The sequence below is a fragment of the Dipodomys merriami genome, unplaced genomic scaffold (assembly GCF_024711535.1).
Source record: "Dipodomys merriami isolate MVZ:Mamm:240054 unplaced genomic scaffold, mDipMer1.0.p SCAF_545, whole genome shotgun sequence".
Taxonomy (NCBI): Eukaryota; Metazoa; Chordata; class Mammalia; order Rodentia; family Heteromyidae; genus Dipodomys; species Dipodomys merriami.
The window spans coordinates 195,268-218,136 of NW_027206119.1; the positions used below are offsets into that span (position 1 = coordinate 195,268).

At 38.3% G+C, this 22,869-nt stretch overlaps 2 protein-coding genes across 15 annotated transcripts in view; both read left to right on the forward strand.

Annotated features, from left to right (window-relative positions):
• The window catches only part of LOC138811651 (E3 ubiquitin-protein ligase MYCBP2-like), a 193,690-nt gene extending 192,470 nt beyond the window's left edge, over positions 1–1,220 (forward strand). For all 10 annotated transcript variants that reach the window (XM_069999343.1, XM_069999344.1, XM_069999350.1 and 7 more), the window contains one exon: positions 394–1,220. In XM_069999343.1, the coding sequence (XP_069855444.1) occupies positions 394–509 (116 nt within the window). In that variant the 3' untranslated portion in view covers positions 510–1,220. The remainder of the gene's footprint in view (positions 1–393) is intronic.
• An 8,327-nt stretch (positions 1,221–9,547) lies between these two features.
• LOC138811652 (F-box/LRR-repeat protein 3) lies at positions 9,548–22,710 on the forward strand. Of its 5 annotated transcripts, none has more exons than XM_069999357.1 (5): positions 9,548–9,886; positions 13,459–13,810; positions 15,615–15,737; positions 18,287–18,458; positions 19,961–22,709. In XM_069999357.1, exons 2-5 carry the CDS (start codon positions 13,463–13,465, stop codon positions 20,602–20,604), a joined length of 1,287 nt encoding a protein of 428 aa, XP_069855458.1. In that variant the 5' UTR covers positions 9,548–9,886; positions 13,459–13,462; the 3' UTR covers positions 20,605–22,709. The 5 variants fall into 5 exon arrangements, with proteins under 5 accessions (XP_069855458.1, XP_069855459.1, XP_069855455.1 ...); XM_069999358.1 differs by having other exon boundaries at positions 13,462–13,810; XM_069999354.1 differs by having other exon boundaries at positions 9,623–9,704; positions 13,462–13,810.
• The last annotated feature ends 159 nt before the right edge of the window (positions 22,711–22,869 follow it).

The following is a 22,869-nucleotide window of genomic DNA, read 5'->3' on the forward strand; positions in this document are numbered from 1 at the left end:
ATCAAATTTACCCTATCTATACTATATTTTAATACACTTTACAGTTGGTCCCTTCCTATGTTCTCTTTTTTAATAGTTTTCAGCAGGTTTTATTGAACAATTTTCACATATATTGTACTTCTGTCATTTTCTCACCGTCATCTACTAATAGCTCATAGTGTTTCTCTTTGATCAGGACACTGTAAGTAATGGACCATGTTACTTCCTCTGCTAAAGTTTTTATGAATGTTTTTACTTTCATGCTTAAAGAAAAATAACCTTTTAGCTTTATATTTATATAATGAGACATATTGTTTCTGTAGTAACTTATCAGTAATTTACATATAAAGGTGTGTGTGCATGTGCATGCATGTTTCAAATTATATCTCTTCGTTTCCTTCACAATTTATACAGGTCCCAAAGGCAAACAGCTAGAAGGAACGGAATGTCCACTCCATGTTGTTCATCCGCCCACTGGGGAAGAGTTTGCTCTTGGGTGTGGAGTCTGCAGAAATGCTCACACTTTTTAGAACATTAAGATCTTTTGTCAATAGAGAGGGAAGTTGCCTTCATCCACCATGAGGATGCAGTGAAATTTAAACTCTGCTCAGGATAAGAATGGGACCACTTTTACATCCATGAAAATGAACCATTCACAGTGCAAGAAGAATGCCAAATACCATGTATATAATTCTTGCTAGGGAAAGTTTCCCCATTATTTCGGTTTATCTTCTTTTGAACCAAGACATCAAACTTGTGAGGTGTTTGCATGTGGCCATTACCGTCATTGGCCTGTGAAGCATTGGACATTTATTGATAATTGATATTAAAAAAATCACCATACCCATGGACTAGAATGATGCTGGCTTTCAAGCAAAAAAGAAAAATAATCATTGTTTATTGTATACTGCCTTTTTGTATTCCTGTACAATTGCATCACGGGTGGGGATAAAAAGAGGAATATTCTGGTTTATTTCCTAGACTGTTATTTAAAAAAATTGTGTTAGGACAGCATATAATGTAATAAGTATCACACTGTATATAAAGATATCAATGTTTGTCCTGTATATGAATTACTAAATTACAAATGCAGTTTCATTTAAACTTCTAGGTTAAGTTTGAGCCTGAAATTTTAATGAAGTGCAATACTGAGTGTGCCTCATTATCTTGCAGCTGTAAACATATTGGAATGTACATGTCAATAAAACCACTGTACATTTTTATACAGTGATAAAGTCTAACAGTTGTGTAAGGTGTTTGAGACAGATGATTTCTAAACAGGTTAAAGCACAAAAGTTCAAAGATTCTTTGAAAAAACCTTTTCAAATATTGCAAATAGTAATTTCTATAACTGTTAGGGAACTATTAGCTGAACCACTATATTTGAATATTAATTAAATGCTGCATAGAAGATCATAGGGCATGAAAATTTATGTTTGTATACATATCATATTTTCACACATTTTCACACTTAGTTAACTTCTGTTTTCTTAAACAGTAGCTTATAGAATATTTATAAAGTAAATCTAGTCTTTATCTTCTGTAGTTCTTTGCAGCCCACAGTGTGTTTAGATCTATCACCATCTTCTGCTTCTTCCCCTACCTCCCCATCTTAATTTCCCCTCCACTCTGTTTTTTTGTTTTATTTCATTTTGTTTTGTTTTGTTTTGTTGGTTTTTCTCTCGTATTGACAGAACTGCAGTTGGAACTCAGGGCCTTACACTTACTAGGCAGATACTTTACTACTTGAGCCATGCCTCTAATAGGCCTCTAAATGATTGATTTATAATTTATCATAAATCAGAATATATTTATTTAATGAGACTAATTAAGTTTGACCAATATTTTTCTAAATTCCCACCAATGGAAATCTAGAAAGTAGTTTGCAATATAGAAATCAAATGATAAATGTAACGATGTTTGTGGTTAAGTGTTTGTGACAAGCTTAAAACTGCCTTTGTCTTAAAGGAACTTCAAATACATAAAGTCAAATCATAGTACAGATGACTATATTACAGAACATTCTACTAAATGTCATTAAGATGGCCAAGCCAAATGCTTCAAGGTTTAGAAAAATCGTTACTTTGTTGTTTTTACAGTGTGGAGGGTGGTAGCTAAGAGGCCATTTGAGCTTCATTTTGTAAATAGCATTTCAAGGATCAGAGATGGCATGGGGGAAAGTATGTAATAGAAAAATCTATAATGTGATCAGGGAATAGTAAGTCAGAGTATACAGGTTCAGGGTTGATTTAACATGTTTCCAGGAAACACAAAGTAGGTACAAGGACAAACACTGACCCTAAGTGTACCCCCAGGGAAAAGAGGGGAGAATGGTGAGACCAGTGTAAATATATTTGCCTTAAACTCACAGGACACAGGAGCAAAAACTAACCTTGAGAATGTCTTCTAAATATCGTATCCATTAACTTTGCTGATAAATTGATCTGCTCCAATTTGTAATGGAGAAGAAAAAGATGCTTGACCAGAATGAGTCTTCTCAGATTAGTATTCTAGTAATGAAGGAAAAAAACCAACAAAGCCCTATAATGTATGTTCACAATGACTAACTTACCTTTGCTTATAAAGAAGCCGTTTTTAATCACCCCTAACATTTTAGGAATAAAAGTTACAACAAAGGCAGGAAGGGCATGGTTGTAGCAAACATCTGCTTAAGCATCCTATATACAAAGACGCTTAAAATACTCTGGATAATATGCTAGGCAGGAAACAAATCAGAATCAGAAAGTGGGGGATAGTGAATCTTTCTGGAAAGAAACTCTTCTAGTTGTTTTCAGGCCAAGGAAAGACCATTTTTCATAAACAATTTTCTGAGTAGATTGTTGAAGCCTAAGGTGTCCATATTCTATCAATTAATTTCTTTGATAAAAGACCTGCACTAGATTCTCAATGTGTTTACTGTTAAAAAAAAAATTCAAGGTATAAATCTAGAAATTTGTCTTTTAAAGTCAGTCTTTTCTCCCTTGATACTATTATGTTGCCAATGGTTCTCCCAACAGGATTTATGAAAAAGTTACTGGATACTTGTCATATGGAAAAGGTTTTCAGAAGAGACAAGATACTATTGCTTCCTCCTTATTTTAGTTTATTGGGAAAGGTCTCTTCATGGCAGCCCCCACCACTTCAACAGTTCCGTTCCATGACAGGTGCCAGCTACATACAACATCTGGCTAAAATCCACACTTTTCCAGGGCATCAACCAGTGGTAAAATATAGCTGGTTTGCTATGGCCTGGCCCATTTCTTCTAAGTAAATTGACCTTCATGAGGAATCTTTGCATTCAGAGATAGGGCTAGCTGAGACATCTGCTTAGATGGAGGGCTTTCCTATCCAAACTTTCTTCCTTGTTCTTCCGTAGATGCCCAATGGACACCCAGTCTGCAGGTTTTCCTGCCTACTATCCTCAGTTCTTACTCTAATCAGATTCCCACACTTCCTCACTTCACTTTGTTAGAGAGCCTGCCTGACAAAGGCAGATAAAAAAGAAAACAGGCAACTGGTCTGAATAGAAATTTCTCAGAAAATATATAACAGGCATCCAGTTTATGAAAAAAAATGTGCAACATCACTAATCATTAAATGCAAATCAAAACCATAGTGAGTTATTATCCCATCCCAGTTGGAATGGACATAATCAAAGACAAAAATGAAAAATTCTGATAGGGATGAAGAGACAAATGATACTGTTGGAGGGAAATGGAGATGTAAATTAGTAGATCATGGAAAAGTATGGAGATTCCTCAAAAAGCTAAAAAATATAAACTATATGATAGATATATCTCATATAACCATATGAGTTAGCCATTCTACTCCTGGGAGTAGGATTTCATTTAAAAGGAAACAAAAGTACTTGCACTGCCACACTTATTCACAATAGCACTGTTCATAATAACACCATAGTACCTGGGATCTCGAATTCACCAGGGTTTCCCAACAAATCAGTAATGAAGAACATGGATCATTATACACTGTGGGATATTATTCGGCCATGAAAAGGATGAAATTAGGACTGGATATAGCTCTGTGGCAAAGCACTTGCCCAGCAAGTACAACGTCCTGGGTTCAATCCCCAGGTCTGAAAAAGAAAAGCAACAAGAATGAAATGGAAGGGATTATGTCAATTGAAATAAACAACACAGACAATTATTAGTGCATGTTCTCATATAAGGAGACTAAGAAAGTTTATCGCATAGCAGTCAAGTTGAATGCTAGTCACTAGAAATGAGAAGATGGGATCATTGAAGAGCTAGTTTTCCAGGTATATTGGAGAAGTGTTTTTTCAATACATTTCTAGAAAAAACTGGATATTAATATGTGTAGAAATAAAACTAAACCATATACAAAAATAAACTCAAAATGGATCAAGGATCTAAATGTAAGACCTGAAACTATAAAACTACTAGAAAACAAAAAAGCAGAAACACTTCAAAGCAATGACTTGGCAATATCCCTAGCAGCACAAACAAAAAAGAAAGAATAGACCAATGTGATTAAATCAAATGAGGCAGCTTCTGCCCAGCAAAGGAAACTAAAAGTAGAACTACCAGATGATGAACTACCATAAAATGAACTACCATAATTATTCAGAATGAAGAGACAGCCTAGAAATGGGAGAAAATATTTGAAAACGATTTCTCTGACAAAGGACTAATATCCAAAATACGTAAGTGACCAAAATTCCTCAGTATCATCAAAGCAAATAATTGGCTAACAGCTCTTGTCAGAATTCTGAGTCAGACTTCTTGCCTGTGAGGAACTAACAAATCTCTCTCTAAAAAGGGTTGCTATGCAAAGCAATGGCTTACCATGAAAATGGTTTAGGTAGGCTAGCTTGCTAGAGTGGGAGCTAGTGGTGGGGAGTGGAATTGTGGCAGCAAAATGTCATGGAGGAGGTCTGGCTTCTATCCACCTAGGAGAGAAACAATGCCATGGAAGTTTCTGAAAGAATTTAGTGAGCTCTATTATTCCCCATATATTTATTACTCTCATTCTGTCTTTAGCAGGAAAACTTAAAATGAAGAAAGGCTGAGTCCTAGACAAGTACATGTTCTTTAGGGACAGGGAAATAGCAACAGGACAGGTAGAGATGCTGTCATAGGATCACTCTGAGCAATGTTTGTGTCAAGAAGTGGTTGAAATGAATATATCCCTTAGATAAAAGGTTGAACAGAAAAAAATGTAGGCACAAAAAACAAACAGATTTCATGTATATAACGTTCTAAAAGTAGGCATAAACAATTTATAGTAATCAACTTGAGAATGCTGGTTGCCTTTGAGGGGGCACTGAGTGGGAGGGAGCAGTGCATTCTGGGATGTTTTATATGCTGATCTGAATAAGGGTTACTCAGGAGTACACATGCAGACATCTGTCATTCTGCCTTCCTTAGACTTGTGCACTCTGATGTTTATAACCTATGCCTCAGTACAAAGAAGAAAAACAGTCATCGAAGATGACTCAGGAAGAGACATGGTTATTCATCAGCTAAGATGCCAGGCCTACAAACTTGCCTTTGACCTGGATAAAGATGGACACACTCAATGTTTTCCAGTGAGAGGGCAAATTCCAATACTTACTACATGAAGATGAACAAGAAGTAGCAACCAGTCTTTCAAGACTCATCAGCTACCTCAGTCATTACTCTTTTAAGTTACTGAAGTGGGAACAAACAATTAGGTATCTCTCAGTAAATAAAGTAGTATCAACTAAAAAACTTGAACAGTATATAGTACCAGAATTCTAAGTTCCTTCAAAGAGAAGCATGAAATATGTCCCCTATGCCTAGAATGTTTGGCCTGTAATATCCTAACACATGGCTGAGAGGCTTCATGTAGAATGGGTCTAGTACCTTCTCAAATGTACTAGTGAAAAAATAGATCCAATATTGGGTATGACTGCTTAGAGTCTTTATAGAAATATGTTCTGAATACTGTAATATGGAGAAGTAAAACCTCACAAATACTGCTGTGACAACTGGAAAGTACTAAGGCCTAAACAGCAATTAAAAATCGTATTTTTAAAGCATCCTATTTTGTCTCAAAGTAATAGGTCTGTCAGGCAGATAGAATAAAAACTTGGAACATAATTCTGCAAATGTATATGCTGTTTCATTCCTAAATGTTCTCCAGGAAGATGGGTGTGGGAAACAAGAAAGTCTGATGTAACTGTAGACAAAGGCTTTGTCATTGTTGCCAAGCTCACTTAGTCTTATCTGTGAAAGTGCCCACCTGCAAAGAGTAGCTCCAGTTGAAGCTAAAGTTTTCTTTTTTCTTTTTCTTTTTTTTTTTTTTTTTTTGCCAGTCGTGGGGCTTGAGAAGCTAAAGTTTTCTATGCTACTAAGTAAAAGCATGTCCACATGGACATCCCAATTCTGGGCACAACTTTCAAGCTTGATTAGTCATGACTATCTGCCAACGTAGGATGTTAAGGGACACATTTGAGAAATAGGCAATTGAACAGTTTTGGTCTTCTGGATTAAACTTTAACCAATATGGATGTAATGGCAATCTGGACAAGTAACTGGAAAGCATAGAAAGAAAAAGAACAGATTTATATCATTTAAAGGTAAAGTATAGGTGACAAAGAGATGCCTTTTATTTACACATACAAAATAATGTTTTAACAAATGTTTGTGTTTGGCAAGGTAGTGAGTGTGTCACTGCAACTGTTCAGATAGAGGCTGAGCAGATGAACACCTGTTAGGGAGACTGATTGTGATAAAGAGGCAGAAGGAATGCAAACCAACCTCTGCTGGAAGAGGAGCAAGCTGAGGCAATTTAGGGTCCAACAGAATCTTTGTCTATCTAGTAGGTTAGAAGACCATTTTTAGATAGTATGGATTTAGATAGTATGGATGGTTCTGCTGTATCTGCAAGGCCTGGACTTAGCCCAACCCATTATACTTTTCTTTCTGATTTGCTAACGTTAGTTTGAATTTGTTGTCTTTTGAATACAACTTAAATTCTTGGCCAGTACCAATTTGAACCGGGAGGACTGTACTGTAGTCTTAAATATGTTTCTTTAGCTGACAGCGGTCATAGAATTTGGTCCCGGGTAGGTAATGAGTTAATCTCCACAGCTGCCATTAACCAAGGGTGATTCTTCCTGGGAGTGGTGATAATTGTAGACAGCCCCAACCTGAGTGGAGCCTCAGGAAAAAGGCTGCATGTAATTGCTCCCCATTTTGGAAAATTCAGTGTTTTCCAAGTTGACAAATTATCTATAGATATAAGAAAAATGCATGTAATTCTTTCCTGGGGCAAAGAGCAGTTGGGAGCAACAGATCTTGGAATCTACAAAGGAAGGGCCTTTACAGAGTTAGTATTACAGGAGATACATGTCCACATGTACTTTCCTGCTCTCTGATGTTTAAAATTTTGATCTAGTCCTCCATTTCCTCTCTTTTATTCTGGAGTTCCTTTCTTTCAGGTCTCCTGTTCTGGTGTTTCCTCACAAGAATAGAAACTTTTGTCTCCTCATCTTCTTGAATCTGGCACATTTGAGGGCTTCAAGTCAAGCCTGCGCAAAGTGGCAGATGCTGTGAGGGTATGGAATCTGGGTCATGGATTAGGCTTGGAATCTGATTCTTTTACTTATTGGATACTTATTTGGATATGTGATGTCTTTGCTTCAGTTTTCTCATCTAAAAAAACTTGGGAGTAATGATAACTACCACACAAGGTTGCCATGAGAATTAAATGAAGGAGAAATAGGGAGAGTCACAGGTATATGGGAGCACCCACTTAATCATGTCATTGTTGTTAGGACTGTTGGGGTAATGCTGTGAGTAAGGACAGAGGTCATTGTTTCTATACTGTGTTGTTTTTCCCTCTGATGAATCTAAGCAACAGAACTTTTCACCAAAGGGAATTAACATCATAGGCAGGAAGATTTCTTCCCACCAGGACTTAGTTTCTGTCCTTTGAAAACCAACAACCCAGGCAAATGCTATGACACACTTGCCTTTTCTCTGGGCTCCTACCTTGGACTTTCTTCCTTTGGCTTCACTAGCTCATTTTCTTAGAAAAAGAGAAAGAACAAAAGTGTCCTGGAAATCAAATGAAACCCAGCTTTTTAGGAAAGGGTTAGATTTTAAAGACATTTGGATGGAAGGTCACTTCTTGTTCTTCAGGGTGGGGGTTGGTGCATGACTTATGATTTTGCACATAAGGACATTTTAAAGTTTTTTTCATTTTATTATCTTCAGTGTACAAAGTAGTTGCCATTTAACAAAGCAGTTGATATACAAACATCTTGATCAATGTCACAACTTGTGTATGTGTGGTGAGGGTTGAACTCTGGGTCTGTACATTGTTCCTGAGTTCTTTTTGCTCAAGACTAGAGCTCTACAACTTCGAGCCACTTCTGGTTTTCTGGTGGTTAACTAGAGATAGGAGTCTCATAGACTTTCCTGCATAGGTTGGCTTTCCTAAGTAGCTAGGATTACAGGCATGAGCCGCCATGCCTGGCAATGTCACCACTTTCAACAATCTCACCTCTCTCTCCCAACCCACTCCTTTTGCGTTTCTTAATTTTATAGGGTATACATTGAATTCTTGACTGCATTCTTTCCCTCTTCTCTTCATTCCTGAACCCCTCTCTCCTTGACCCTCTTCTACCCCTTTCAAGTACCTGCTTTCTGGTGCTAATTTTGTTGAACTCTGCCCTTGCTTTTCTAAGGAATTACACTATTTGAGTTCTCTCTTGAATCTACCATATTTAATACATTTGTATATATTTGCATACCACACAACACTTTTATTTACACTAATGCTAACTTCCATGCTTGAGGGGAAACAAGTAACCTTTGTCTCTCTCTGGGTCTGATTTCATTTAGTATTTTTTCCAGGTCTTTCCATTTCTTTACACACAATACAATACCATTCTTTCTAATGCACACTGTCCCCAAAGCCAAACTTCGAAAAGAAGCCAACTCGGTAGCAATTACCAAGACACCTTGAGATTGATAGATGGCTTCACCAGAGCTTTTTAACAATGTTTCTTTACACCTTCCACACCCTTATGTGTTTTAGAAAAAAAAAAAAATATATATATATATTTACAATTTTCAGGAGTATGTGTACTTCATGAAGAAATTCTGGCTTTAAAAAGTAATAACTAGAAAAAAAAAAGACATCCCTGTGGGAACGTCTTTGAAAACAGACACCAGTACTTTAGATTTTTAGAATAAAAATCATCCGTGACCCGGAGCTGTCTGCTGTCACGACGTGACCGGTCACAGCCCACGTGATGCTCGCCCCCGGCGCCTCCGGGGTCGCAGCCAGCCGCCAGGGTCCGTCCGCAGGGTGGGGCCAGCTGTGGGTCCCGCCCGCTCCACCTCCCCGAACTGTCCCGCCTCGCTCGCGCTCAATCTGCCCCCAAAGAAACCCTCAGCAATCCCTCCGCAGCGAGTCACGTCCCTCACCACCCGGAACGGAGGGGGCGGGGCCCCAGGCGCGCCCACGCCTAGCCAGGCGCGGCCCCGCCTGTCCGACCCCACCTCCCGCGGAGACGCGCCCGCGAAAGCGCGCGCCCGCGAGCCCCGGCGCCATTTTGGATTCGGCATCTGAGCGGTGGGGAGAGAGGACCGACGCGTTGGCCGCCGTGCGCTGAGGGAAGTCTTTGGCGGGGGACGGGGAGCGCCAGGGCCCGGACGCCGACAGCGCAGGACCGAGGAGAGCTTCTTCCCCGGGCAGCCGCAGCCGCCAAGGTGGAGCCGCGTCGGCGCCCGCCGCGGGACCAGCGTCTCGGATGCGGGCGGAGCGCGGGGGGCCGAGGCGGCGGGAGCGCGAAGCGGGGGCCCCGGGGGGCCTCATGTGAGAGCCGCGGGACCAGCCGCCGCCGTCCCCGGAGGTCGGGGAGGTGCGTGGGGGAAGCCGCCCCCGGCAGCAGGTAACGGCGGAGGGGCCGGGCCGGAGCCCGCGGAGAGCCGGGCTGCGGAGGTGGGGTGGGGCCGCGGGGGCCGGCGGGGGGCGGGCCGCGGGGGCCGGCGGGGGGCGGGCGGGTCGCGCGGCGGGAGCGGAGCCCAGGGGGCGGGGCTCTGGTGGGCCGCCCCTCCGGAACCCCCGCGGGACGCGGGCGCGGCCCTAGACCTTGGAACCGGCTTGGGGGCGTTGCCCCGCCGTGGCCGCTGCACAACATGTCAACAAGGCGGGGTGCGCGTGCGGGGCGGCGGCGCGCTCGGGCGGCGCGCGCGCGCAGGTAGCCGGGCAGAGATGGGGGTGTGGGGTGGACACACCGTGCGGTAGCAACACAAAGCGCAGTTCCGCGGCCGGGGCGCCGGGGAAATGTCAGGGAAAGCCCGGCCCCGGAGGCGGCGCCTCGGGAGGGGACGCTCCCCCCGACCCCCGCCCGCCGCGTAGCCCAGTGGAAAACTTGGTCAACTTCTGGGGAGCGGCCTCCTTAGGCCTCTTCCGTGAGAGTCCGCGTGAGGCCTGCGCAGCCTGTTGGGCAGCCAGGGGTCGGGGACACTGCCCAGCCCTGGGCTAGCCCGCATCGCCAAGCTAAGAGGAGAAAAATAGTCTTTTCTTGTTGTTAATGGTGTCGAATCGATTGGCCAAATGAAAGGTTTTTTTTCTTTTCTTCTTTCTGTTATCCCTCATCTATTTATAAAAATACCATCCCCTTCTAGAAATTATCAGTGACCATTGGGAGTTAACTGTCTTGAGACGACTTCTATTATTGTATCCTTATATTCCAGCCAAAGAATGCGTTGTTGATGTTTATATTAATTAAACAGAACACCATGAAATTAATCTGAATCAGGAACTTTAGTATTAAGTACACGCTTAAAAAAAACTTCATGTATGCCGAGTGTAGGTAAATGTGCCCAAGACAGTGAGAGACACCCAGATTAGTGTACTCTTCAATTAATGATCAAGTTGACCACGCCCCTCAGATTTGTGGAATGCTAACTCAAGCTCACTGATTCCCTGAGTTGCTCAACTGGTCTGTACTCTTTCTCTGTTATTTGCATTTTGGCACTTGACAATAATAACCAAAAGCCCTTGCTGCCATAGTCGCATTATTTAGGACCTGAAACACTGCATGAAGTTCAACCAGCCCTGGAAGCCTGGTTTTGGTTTATTCATATAGAAGTATTGACCTGCTTGATCCTCACTCAAATATAGAATGTATACACTAAGAGATTAAAAAGTCCATTGATGGAAAAATTTTTGTGTACAGGCCCATGCTGGCGCTTGAACTCAAGGCCTAGGCACTGTCCCTTACCTGTTTTACTCAAAGATGGTGCTTACCATCGAGTCACACATCCAGGTCTTGCTTTTTACTCGTTAATTGGAGATAAGAGTCTCTGGGACTTTTCTACTGGAATGGCTTCCAACCATGATTTTCAGATCTCAGCCTGCTGTTGAGTAGGTAGGATTAGAGGCATGAGTCACCTGCACCCAGCCTAAATTATTTAACTTTCTGTACAGCAGAGCTGCATGTGTAGATATTATAAAATACTTATGAAAGCATTGGAAGTTTTTGCATAAATGAGACTAAATTGGACAAAATGTGTTTTAAATTATTTGTCAGTGTGGGACTTGAACTCGGGGCCTGGGGACTGTCCCTTATCTTTTTTTGTTGAAGGCTAGCACTCTAACCACTTTGAGCCACAGCTCTACTTCCTGTTTTTGGTGATTAATTGCAGGTAAGAGTATCATGGACTTTCCTGCCCAGGCTGACTGCTCAGTCTAGCTTTGAACCATGATCCTCAGATCTTAGCTTTCTGAGTAGCAAGGATTATAGATGTTGAGCGAGGGTAGCAAAATATTTGTTCGTTGACCCAGTTGTACTTGCTAAAATTAAAGTAAATCTTCAAGATAAGTTGAAGCAGAAAAATGGGTCATAATGACTTTCTGTCTCAACTTTTAGTGGAACATTATTATTAGAATTTTATGTTAAAACACGGCACTGTATTATTTTTTCCTTAATACTTTGAAAAACTATTGAGTTAAGTTTCAATTTTTCATAAAAGTACCCTGTTGATGTCATGTACCCTGCTTGGTAGATTTACAGCACCTTATTCAGTTAAAATTAGACACAATGAGGAATAGTCCCCTGCTTCACAGCCCAGTGGAATACTTGGTCAGCTTTTGGTGAGCAGCCACAAACCTGCTCTAGTATCATTGTTCACCTTTTGTTGTGTGCTTCAATGACTTTGACATTGGACTCCATTTCTAAACTAGAGTTCAATAGTCTGTCCTTTCAAAAGCCCTCATATTTGATTTCTCATAAGAACCCTTAATCTTAATATCCTATATTAGAAACTGAAACACAGGACAGTCTTGTAATTTGCTCAAAGCCATAAAACCAGTGAGAAGTAGGGCAGAATTTAGATCCAAGCCCAAGTTTTGTTTTGTTTTGTTGGTTGTGGGGCTTGAACTCTGGGCCTGAATGCTGTCCCTCAGCTCTACAGCTCCAGGGAAGCACTCTACTGCTTGAGCTACAATGCCACTTCCATAGATTCAAGTCCAAGTAAAGATGATTTTACAAAGAAACAAACTGAATGAAGGTAGTAAGAATATACATACGACCACTACACATAGTGGTCTTTCAGAAACATATAATGAGGAAAATGTCTAACAGTAAGTGATGAGAAGAGAAGCCCTATTGCTAGAACAAACGCATTGTCAGAGCTGTGTTTGCTTCTCTTTTCTTTCTTTCTTGTTTTTGTTTTTTTCTTTTTTCTGTTACTAGTGATCAAATCCAAGTCTGGAGCATCTACAAATACTTTACCTCTGGACTACACCTCCAGCCTAGGTATACTTGAAATAAGCAGAAGTTAGTAATTTCTATCAGTAGTACATATTACAGGCTATTCAGTGTGGAAAATAATTGGCTGCTTAATTCATACCCTTTCTCGTGGTTCTTGGGGAATATGGTCTGTTTTGAATTCAAGAACACAGCAGGAATTTTAAAATGATTTTAATAAACTTTTAGAAAGTATAGCTGTATTTTCCTGTGTATTCATTTTGGTTGACTATAACTTTTAAGATGTAATGGTTTCGTTTTAAAATCATAGGTAATACAAGTGTAAATGTTTAAAAAAAAAAGAAACATCTACCAGAAATGGTTGGTCTCCAGTGGTGTTTTTTTATTTTATTTTGATAATTCTTAAAAATCACCGGTCTAGTTCTTTGTACATAGTTGTGTTTCAATATACAAATACACATCCATGGGCCGGGAAGGTGGCTTAGGAGTAGAGTGCTTGCCTTCCATGCATGAGGTCCTGGGTTTGATTCCTCAGAACCACATAAGCAGAAAAAGCTGGAAGTGGCACTGTAGCTCAAGTGGTAGAGTGTTAGCCTTGAGCTGAAGAGCTGAGGGGCAGCACCCAGGCCCAGAATTCAGGCCCCACAACCACCACCACCACCAAAACCAAACAAATACACATCCAATGACAGAAAAATGAATTTGATTTCATTGCTGTTATAATGAAAATGGTTCATTTTTCCAAGTAGGATGAAACGAGGAGGAAGAGATAGTGACCATAATTCATCTGAAGAAGGTACTGCAGAAAAATCAAAAAAACTGAGGACTACAAATGAGCATTCTCAGACTTGCGATTGGGGCAATCTGCTTCAGGACATTATTCTCCAAGTATTTAAGTATTTGCCTCTTCTTGACCGGGCTCATGCCTCACAAGTTTGCCGCAACTGGAATCAGGTATTTCACATGCCTGACTTGTGGAGGTGTTTTGAATTTGAACTGAATCAGCCAGCTACATCTTACTTAAAAGCTACACATCCAGAGCTGATTAAACAGATAATTAAAAGACATTCAAACCATCTACAGTATGTCAGCTTCAAGGTAATACTTTTAACATCTTCTCTTAAGAAATAAAGCAATTTTAGTGTTTTTGATCTCACTGCTAAGAGATCTTCAAATCTATAGGTGGCATAAAAAATTTAAAAGACTTAGTTTGATATGTTTCAGAGAAAAATAGAAAGGATGCATGGAAATACACCATAGGAACTGCTGCTTTTCTTTGCTGTAAGGGGCAACTTGGAACTGATATAATGTTGAGGTAAAATTGAGGTGGCCTTTCAAGATATCTAGAAAGCACAGCTTTGTATGTATGTATATGAGTACAGAGACTTCAATGTCCTTTTAGAAACAGTGAAATATGGGCAGGCTTACTGAAGCTATTGAGACAGGCATCACATTTTTAAGCAAATCAAGTGACACTTATAAGTACGTGTTGAAAAGTGAGGTGTGCCAAGGGTGGTGATACATCTGTAATCCAAACCTTCAGTAAGCTAAGGCCAGCTTGGGCTTTGCAGTAGAACCCTTGTTTCAGATAAAGTAAAACAATTTTTTTCAATCACCAAGGAAAAATAAGATATCGATACCTGATTTACCGATATGTATCAGTTGTTAAAAGGGCAGAATTAGATTTAGATAAAGCAGTGGTTCTTAACCTACAACTTCATATCATAACTTAAACACTCATCTTCTTTTCAAGAATGTCATTTCCTCTTAGGTGGACCTTGTGTCCTAGGAGAAGATGAGGCTTGGTAATGGGAATGGTTGAGCGGACTGTGGCAATGTTCCCAAATACATAAAAGCATTTTGGATATTAGAGGTGTGGATTGTCAAGTATAGCCCCACCCCACTGCCACCCCGGAAATAAAAAAAAGCCAAGTTAAATTTGAGTTTCAGATTTTTTTTAGTAGAGTACTGGTCGTTCTCAAACTTGATGTGCAATAAATAGAATCACCTACAGGGCATATAAAGACAAAGGTTGTTGGGGCTCACTCTTGATTCGGAAATGGTGCTGTGTGGCTCAAGCAGTACAGCGCTTGCCTTGAGCTGAAGAGCTCGCCTGGAGTTCAAGCCCCATGACCGACCAAAAAAAAAAAAGTTGGATTCACATGGTCTGGATGTGCATGAGACTTTGTGCTTCTTAAATTCTTTGGTGAATTTGATGTTGCTAGTCCAGAGATCACATTTTAAGATCCTAATTGTAATATAAATTAGTATATTTGTTTTTACCTAGCTGTTTGCTGTAATATGATTTTTAGTTTAGGGAGCAGCTAACTTTTCCTTTGGGGGGTTGGGAATTATTTTTATCCTTTTTTTTCTCCATAATTCCTCTTTCTAGTGGTGTTTCAGCAGAGGAATGTGTAATGTGTGATAGCAGAGCTACTTTAAACAATTTTTTGGTTCAGATTTGTACTTGATTAGTGAACATTGTTACTTTGCTAAATTATTTCCATTAAAAATTTTAATTATGAGTCCAAATTGTGGTTTGTCTAAACATTATGAATAGCCATTAATGTCTTGAAATGCTTTAACATATGCACTGTATTTCATCTATTATTTGATCTACCAAATACAGTTTTCACACTACAAATTGCTTTATTCCCTTAGTTTATACAGTCGTCTTAGTTGTTTCAACACTAAATATATAATAGTGAAAAAGCTATCTTGACAATTGCACTTATAATTTCTCAGGAGCATTTAAGCCTGAAGTTGTAGGAGCTGCATAATTAAAAGAATGTTCTTTAAAATATAATGGAGCGAAGAAACAGTGTTTTTTTGCTTTTGTAAAGTGAAGCTATATCAAAGAAATGTAAATATGTGCATCAGTAAAGATGTTTTCTTTTCTAAGGTGGACAGCAGCAAAGAATCAGCTGAAGCAGCTTGTGATATATTATCACAACTTGTGAATTGCTCTTTAAAAACACTTGGACTTATTTCAACTGCTCGGCCAAGCTTTATGGATTTACCAAAGGTATCTGCTCGTTACTGAGAATCCAGTTAAAGCCTAAATATTTCTTATATGGATAATGAGAGTTTAAGAAAAGTAGCATGTGTAATGGAAAGCCAATTATGAGAATGTTAACATAGTATTTTCAGAATAATTTTTAAAATCACTTTGTGTATCTTCATTGGTAATATTAAAGAGAAAATTGATTTGCAGATTTTCTAGAAAGGGCTAAAAGAAAGCAAAACAGAACAAACATTAGAAAAAGGGGAGTGTAGATACTCCTTTTTAGCTTGAAGAACAGATTGGTGAGGTTAGAATCAAAGAAGAGAATATTAATATTGAAGGCAGACGTAATCTACTAAATAAATTTCTGGCAAGTGTTCTGTAAAGATTTATTTTTGAACAAAGTATTGCCTGGCTTTTAACTCTATATTTCAAGAATATATATTTTGTGAAGAATTAATTGCTAAATTCACATGTATGTTCTAACATGATCTTTTACACAATTGGAGATAGTTTTACTCTTAACAGCTTATCTCTTAAAATAGAAAAATGAAATTAAGTATTTATAGATAACATACATATATTTAGGTACATACATATAACATACACATACATAATATCTGTATGCTAAGGATAGATAATAATTTGAAGCATTTTTCAGCATATACCTCAAGATACTTCAGTCAGGCACTGGTGGCTCACACCTGTAATCCTAGCTACTCAGGAGGTTGAGATCGGAGGATCGAGGTTCAAAGCCAGCCTGGGCAAGAAAGTCCATGAGACTCTTTTATCTCCAATTAACCACCAGAAAACTGGAAGTGGTGCTGTGGCTCAAGTGGTAGAGTGCTAGCCTTGAGCTGAAGAGCTGAGGGACAGTGCCCAGGCCCAGAGTTCAAGCCCTACAACCAACAACAACAACAAAAAATTTTTTTTGAACTCTGGGCCTGGGTGCTGTCCCTCAGCTCTTCAGCTCAAGGTGAATACTCCACCACTCGAGCCACAACACCACTTCCGGTTTTCTGGTGATTAATTGGAGAAAAAGAGTCTCATGGACTTTCCTGCCCAGGCTGGCTTTGCGTGGCAATCCTCCAATCTCAGTCTCAAGAGTAATGAACAAGTGTTAGCCAATGGCACCCGGCTAAAACAAAAAAATTATGTGTATCTGTCTATACATACACACTTCAGAAAATACCTGATCGTTTAATTTACTAGTGTGATTCAGGAAGGAGTATTATTAACTTGTATGTAATACCTGAGTGTTCTTATTGAATAGCAAAACCTTTTTTTCAAAGGTCTTTAATGTTTTAAAAGTTTCATTAAATTTGTAGATTTTTAGATAAAAATATTTGTTTCGTAGACTAAGGGAAACACAAGAAAATCTGCTCATTTTAACACTTTAATTGTGCATAAATTTTAGTTTTAGTCCAAATTGAGTGATTCCAATTCTCCCTCCCTCAGATAGTCTAGATGATTTGAATCATAATGCTCTACATGATTTGTATGTACCACCTTCAAGTATCACATCTGAAAGGAAATGTTCTGAGTTGATATTCTGTGTGACCATCATAGTTAAATGCATGTATTTCACATATAACCTAATTTAAGATACAGAGTATTAAAAGTATATGGAACAGGGGGCTGGGAAGGTGGCTCAGTGGTAGAGTGCTTGCCTTGCATGCATGAGGCCCTGGGTTCAATTCCTCAGCACCACATAAGCAGAAAAAGCTGGAAGTGGTGCTGTGGCTCAAGTGGTAGAGCACTAGCCTTAAGCTGAAGAGCTGAGGGACAGTGCCTAGGCCCAGAGTTCAGGCACCATGACTGGCAAAAAAAAAAAAAAAGTATATGGAACATAGTTTTTTGTCTTAATTTGGAGTTACTGTACTATCATGTGTAATACTAATTTGAGAATTCTAGCTGGGACTGCTTCTTTATTACATAGGCCTAGGTTGATTCTATTCAAATTAAGTAGACATATTCAAATTAAATAGAACACTTGCAGAGATTATAATTTTATTTAAATATAATTTTAGCAGTTTTAAAATCAATTTTTAGTTATAGCTAAATTAGTTATAGCTTTTGAGTTGATTGACTTAGTAATTTTTAGTTACTGCTATTCTAATAGTCATTAGTATTTGGGGCACTGGTACAAATAAGATTTCCATTGTTGGTTGGCTGTGTTTAATGTTTTTCAGGGCAGTGCAGTACTAGGATTTGAAGTCAGAGCCTTGTGCTTACTAGAAAGCCTACAACTAGAACCACACATATAGTTTCCAGACGTGATGAAGTGTCCAGAGATTCTTATTCTGAATTGCAGCATTACAGTGATTTAAGTGACATGCTGAAAATTAAAATTAATTTTTCTCCCACAAGTAAAAGGACTTATCCCAGAGATGGTAGTGACTTTTTTTTTTTTTTGGCCATACTTCCATTAACAGAGTGCAGGGTGTTATTTAACAGTTTTGAAATTTATCACTAGAATTCAGATGAACCATACTAGGGAATGTTTTGTTCATTTCTAAAAAAATTATTTCAAAAAATCGAAACAGTATTTTCATGTTTTTGCTTTCCAGTCTCACTTTATCTCTGCACTGACAGTTGTGTTTGTAAACTCCAAATCCCTGTCCTCGCTCAAGATAGATGATACCCCAGTAGATGATCCATCCCTCAAAGTGCTAGTGGCCAACAACAGTGATACGCTCAAGTTGCTAAAAATGAGCAGCTGTCCTCATGTTTCTCCAGCAGGTATGTTGTGTTTTTTTTTGTTTTCCAGACACATTTTAATAAAATACATTGACTTGTTCATCAAATAAAATAAACCTCAATAGTTATGTTAACTTGCAGATTTGTTTGCACTGTTTTATCTCTTCTGCTTAGACACTGACTTGCAGCTTATTTTCCAGTTATTTTATTTGGCATGTGCAAGAAAATCAGTAATTGGGGTGGGGGGCACCTACGGCCATATATACATTTTTGTAAAGGAAATATCCATAGTGTTCCAGCTGGAACTAGGAAATCTTAGAGTAATTCAAGATGCTTAGGAAAGAGGTTGTTTGTAAAGGTCTAGGCAGGGTTAAGAGAAAAATACCAAGGAATAGTGCAAGGTCTTAGGGTTATTCCTATTGTTTCCAGTAGGCTGATGGTTCTTTTGCTCCATTTGGATAGAAATTATAAATAGTAAAGTGTAGATTGGGAGAATAGTGTGTTGAGGCCAGCTGGACAAAACATTAGCAACTCCCATCTCATCTCAGTAAGTCAGAAGTGTTAGTACAAGCCTTTGATCCTAGATATGTTGGAGCCAAAGATAGGATTGTGGTCTTGAGACTGGCCCTGGGCAAAATATGCCATCTTCCTGGTTCAAGTAATAGAGCACTTGCCTAGCAAGCAAGAGTCACAGAGTTCAAATTGCTGGAAATAGGCAATAAATAAGGTACCCATACTTGCTTTACTGTGATAAATCATACTTGCTTATAGCATATTTTTAAGATGGCAGTTATTAATAAATGATTTTTTGACATGATAAATGGACTTTATTAGGATTTAGAGTTGGTTTCAATTTTTTATTTTGGTTGGTTGTGGAGCTTGAACGTGGGGGCCTGGGTACTGTCCTTGAGCTCTTTTTGCTCAAGGCCAGTGCTTTACCACTTTGAGCCACAGTGCCACCTGTGATTTTCAGGTGGTTAATTGGAGATAAGACTCTTATGGACTTTTCTACCTAGGCTGGCTTTGGACCATAATACTCAGAGTTCAGCCTCCTGGTAGATAGGATTACAGGCATGAGCCACCAACACCAGGCAGTTTCAATTTTTTATAGTGAAAGTGATTTAAAATGTTTGTGACTCACCTTCTGCTAATTTAACATCACAACTGAATTAAATTGCATAGTTGTTTTTGTTTTTTGTGTCACTTCTGGGGTTTGAACTCAGAGCCTGGACACTGTCCCTGAGCTTTTTTGCTTAAGGCTAGTGCTCTTCACTTAAGCCACAACTACACTTCTGGCATTTGGTCGTTAATTGAAGATAAGAAACTCACATACTTTCTTGCCTGTTCTGGCTTTGAACTGTTATTCTCAGATCTCAGCTTCCTGAGTAGCTAGGATTACAGGCATAAGAGCTACTGGAACCTATCTATTGCATTATTATATGAAAATGGAAATAAAGCAAAATCTGTGAGGTGTACACTTATATTTTTTAACAGATTAATTTGTAAAGAAGCTTATAAATAATGAGATTTTTTTTTCTTCCAAGGTATCCTTTGTGTGGCTGATCAGTGTCATGGCTTACGAGAACTGGCCCTGAACTATCACTTATTAAGTGATGAGTTGCTACTTGCTCTATCTTCTGAAAAACACGTTCGCTTAGAACATTTGCGCATTGATGTGGTCAGTGAGAACCCTGGACAGACACACTTCCATAGTATTCAGAAGAGCAGCTGGGATGCTTTCATCAAACATTCACCCAAAGTCAATTTAGTGATGTATTTTTTCTTATATGAAGAGGAATTTGACCCATTCTTTCGTTATGAAATACCTGCCACTCACCTTTACTTTGGGAGATCAGTAAGCAAAGATGTACTAGGCCGAGTAGGAATGACATGCCCTAGGCTAGTTGAACTAGTAGTGTGTGCTAATGGATTACGACCCCTTGATGAAGAGTTAATTCGCATTGCAGAACGTTGCAAAAACTTGTCAGCTATTGGACTTGGGGAATGTGAAGTGTCATGTAGCGCCTTTGTTGAGTTTGTGAAGATGTGTGGTGGCCGCCTGTCTCAGTTATCTATTATGGAAGAAGTATTAATTCCTGACCAAAAGTATAGCTTGGAGCAGATTCATTGGGAAGTTTCTAAGCATCTTGGAAGGGTATGGTTTCCAGACATGATGCCCACTTGGTAAGGACCTCATGATGTACAGCATAATGAATAGCACCCTAATGTCAAGCAAATGTATTATAGTAAAAGTTTGCTGTAGTTCGAATATAATTCTATTCTTTTGTAGCACAGAAATTTGATATCTTAAATATACTGGTATGTTTGTTGGAAGACCTACAAATCAGTTAGGGTCAGTAAACTCCATCTGTTTCTTTAGCGTAATAGTCAAATCTGAATTTCGTTTTTAAATGGTTTCATATTTGAAAGTAATAACCAGTTACAAAGATTGAACAGTCATAATCTGAAAGAAATGCAACCTATGTATTATAATATCTTAGAAGTGAGTACTAATAAGTTTTCTGAAATGTTCTCTATGCATTTTTTAAAAAATGTAAACTTGACATGTTAGGGTTTTCAGTTATAAATACACCTGTTATAAGGTGTTTAATATAGCTCAGGAAAGTGAGCATTTTGTGAGAAAAACTTAGCTTATATTGTATCTATTGGAAAAGATTAGTTGAATGTTTTCTAATGTTATACAGTTATTTAAAAAGTACAGAGGTTTATATAGCTAATTGGAACCTTTAGAAAACTGATGTCACACAATGGTTATTATAGAAGGATAATATGGAGCCAAGATCAAATTAAGAGAAAGTAATTGGAATAGAAGGCAGTATTTAGCTTTGTATAAACATTTAGGTTTCCTCTAATCTGCTAAACCATGTAAGTTCTTTTCTCTGATCTGTTACTATGTATATGACACTTTATTGTATGTAAAGTAAGGAATGGGTAACCAGTTTTCTTATATTTTATCTTTGTTTAAACTAGTTTTTAAGTATTACATAATAATTAAAATTAAAATCTTATCTACTTTAAAAAAAAGCCAAATTGAGATAATTAAAGTTAGAACTTTAAAATGTTTATAAATCGTTTCTATGAAAAAATTAGTCTCCAGTCAATTTTAGTGATGGCTCATTTTTCCATTTTGGAATTACATAGTTATCTAAATAGAACTTTAAAAAAAAACAAAAAAAAATTGGAACACCTGTATAGTTCATTATAAACAGAAAATTAAAATGAGGTTAAAGTTTTTAGTTATATTTTTGAGGTCAGTATTGCAGTGAATTGGAAAATTTTAATAGAAAAATGTCTACAGTTTTGTGATTAAGTTGGCTCAAACCGATAACATTGTTTAATGTAGGCAACATTTTGTATTTCCCTCATATGAATAAAGGAAAACCCTTGCATTCATTTTATAGTCTGTACATATAGAGTACTAAGTTTTGGTCTATATTTAGAGGTTTTTTTAGATATTATATATAATTTGGTTCTCAGAACTAGTATTAGTAGATATTACTCTTCTAAGGGAAATAGAAGTGATGTTAATGTATTCCAGTGGAATATATTAATGCTTGATATGGCTCTCTTTAGTAGTGTGACTTTTAGAAAGTATCTTGCTAATTAAATGGAAGCTAACAATCTTAAAATAGATGGCTTTCCTAACAATAAGAATTTCCAGGCTCCTGTGGCTCATGCCACAGGAGACCTGGAAGCTTGAGGTTCAAAGTCAGTCAGGGCAGAAAAGTGTGAGACTCCTATCTTATTAAGCAGCAACATACCTGACTGGAGCCATGACTCAAGTCAGAGTTCCAGCTATAAGCTATCAAGCTGCATGAAAGTGAGGCATTGAGTTCAAGCCCCTGTACTGGCACCAAAAAAATTAAAAAAGAAAAAAGGAAAAAAAATAAGGTAATAATGGTTTTACATACATGATTTATGCTTTTCAAAAATGATGGTATATTCTTTCAGCTCACAGAAATGAGAAAAAGGCTGCACTTGAAAATTAAGTGCAATTATGGTATTTCCCCTTATAAATAGTAAAAAAAAAAAAAACTTTAAAGAAATACTTGTATTAGTGGATGAGTTTTTTTTAAGAACTTTGGAAATGGATTTGACAGTACATATAAATCAGTTCTACTAACCAAAGTTTATTTGAAAATTTACTTTTTGTACAAATTAAATTATATAATGCTTGAAATACTTACATGTCACTTTATAAACAAAATAGCACTTATTTGTTTATATTGTAAAGTATATGTAAAATGCTTTTATCAATTTGAGAATAAAAATAGTTACTATAATATTGTTGCATTATTATAATCTTAACTATGTAACCATATATTCTTTAAAACTAGCAAAACTTACAAGTCAGTAATTTTAGTTTGTTTTTTTTTTTTTTTTGTCAGTCGTGGGGCTTGAACTCTGGGCCTGGGCGCTGTCCCTCAGCTCT

Excerpts from the sequence above, each read along its gene's own strand:
- LOC138811652 (XM_069999357.1), top strand. The coding sequence starts at position 13,463 with ATGAAACGAGGAGGAAGAGATAGTGACCATAATTCATCTGAAGAAGGT. Across the intron at positions 13,811-15,614 it reads TACAGTATGTCAGCTTCAAG|GTGGACAGCAGCAAAGAATC; the intron begins GTAATACTTTTA and ends TTCTTTTCTAAG. Across the intron at positions 18,459-19,960 it reads TCCTCATGTTTCTCCAGCAG|GTATCCTTTGTGTGGCTGAT; the intron begins GTATGTTGTGTT and ends TTTTCTTCCAAG.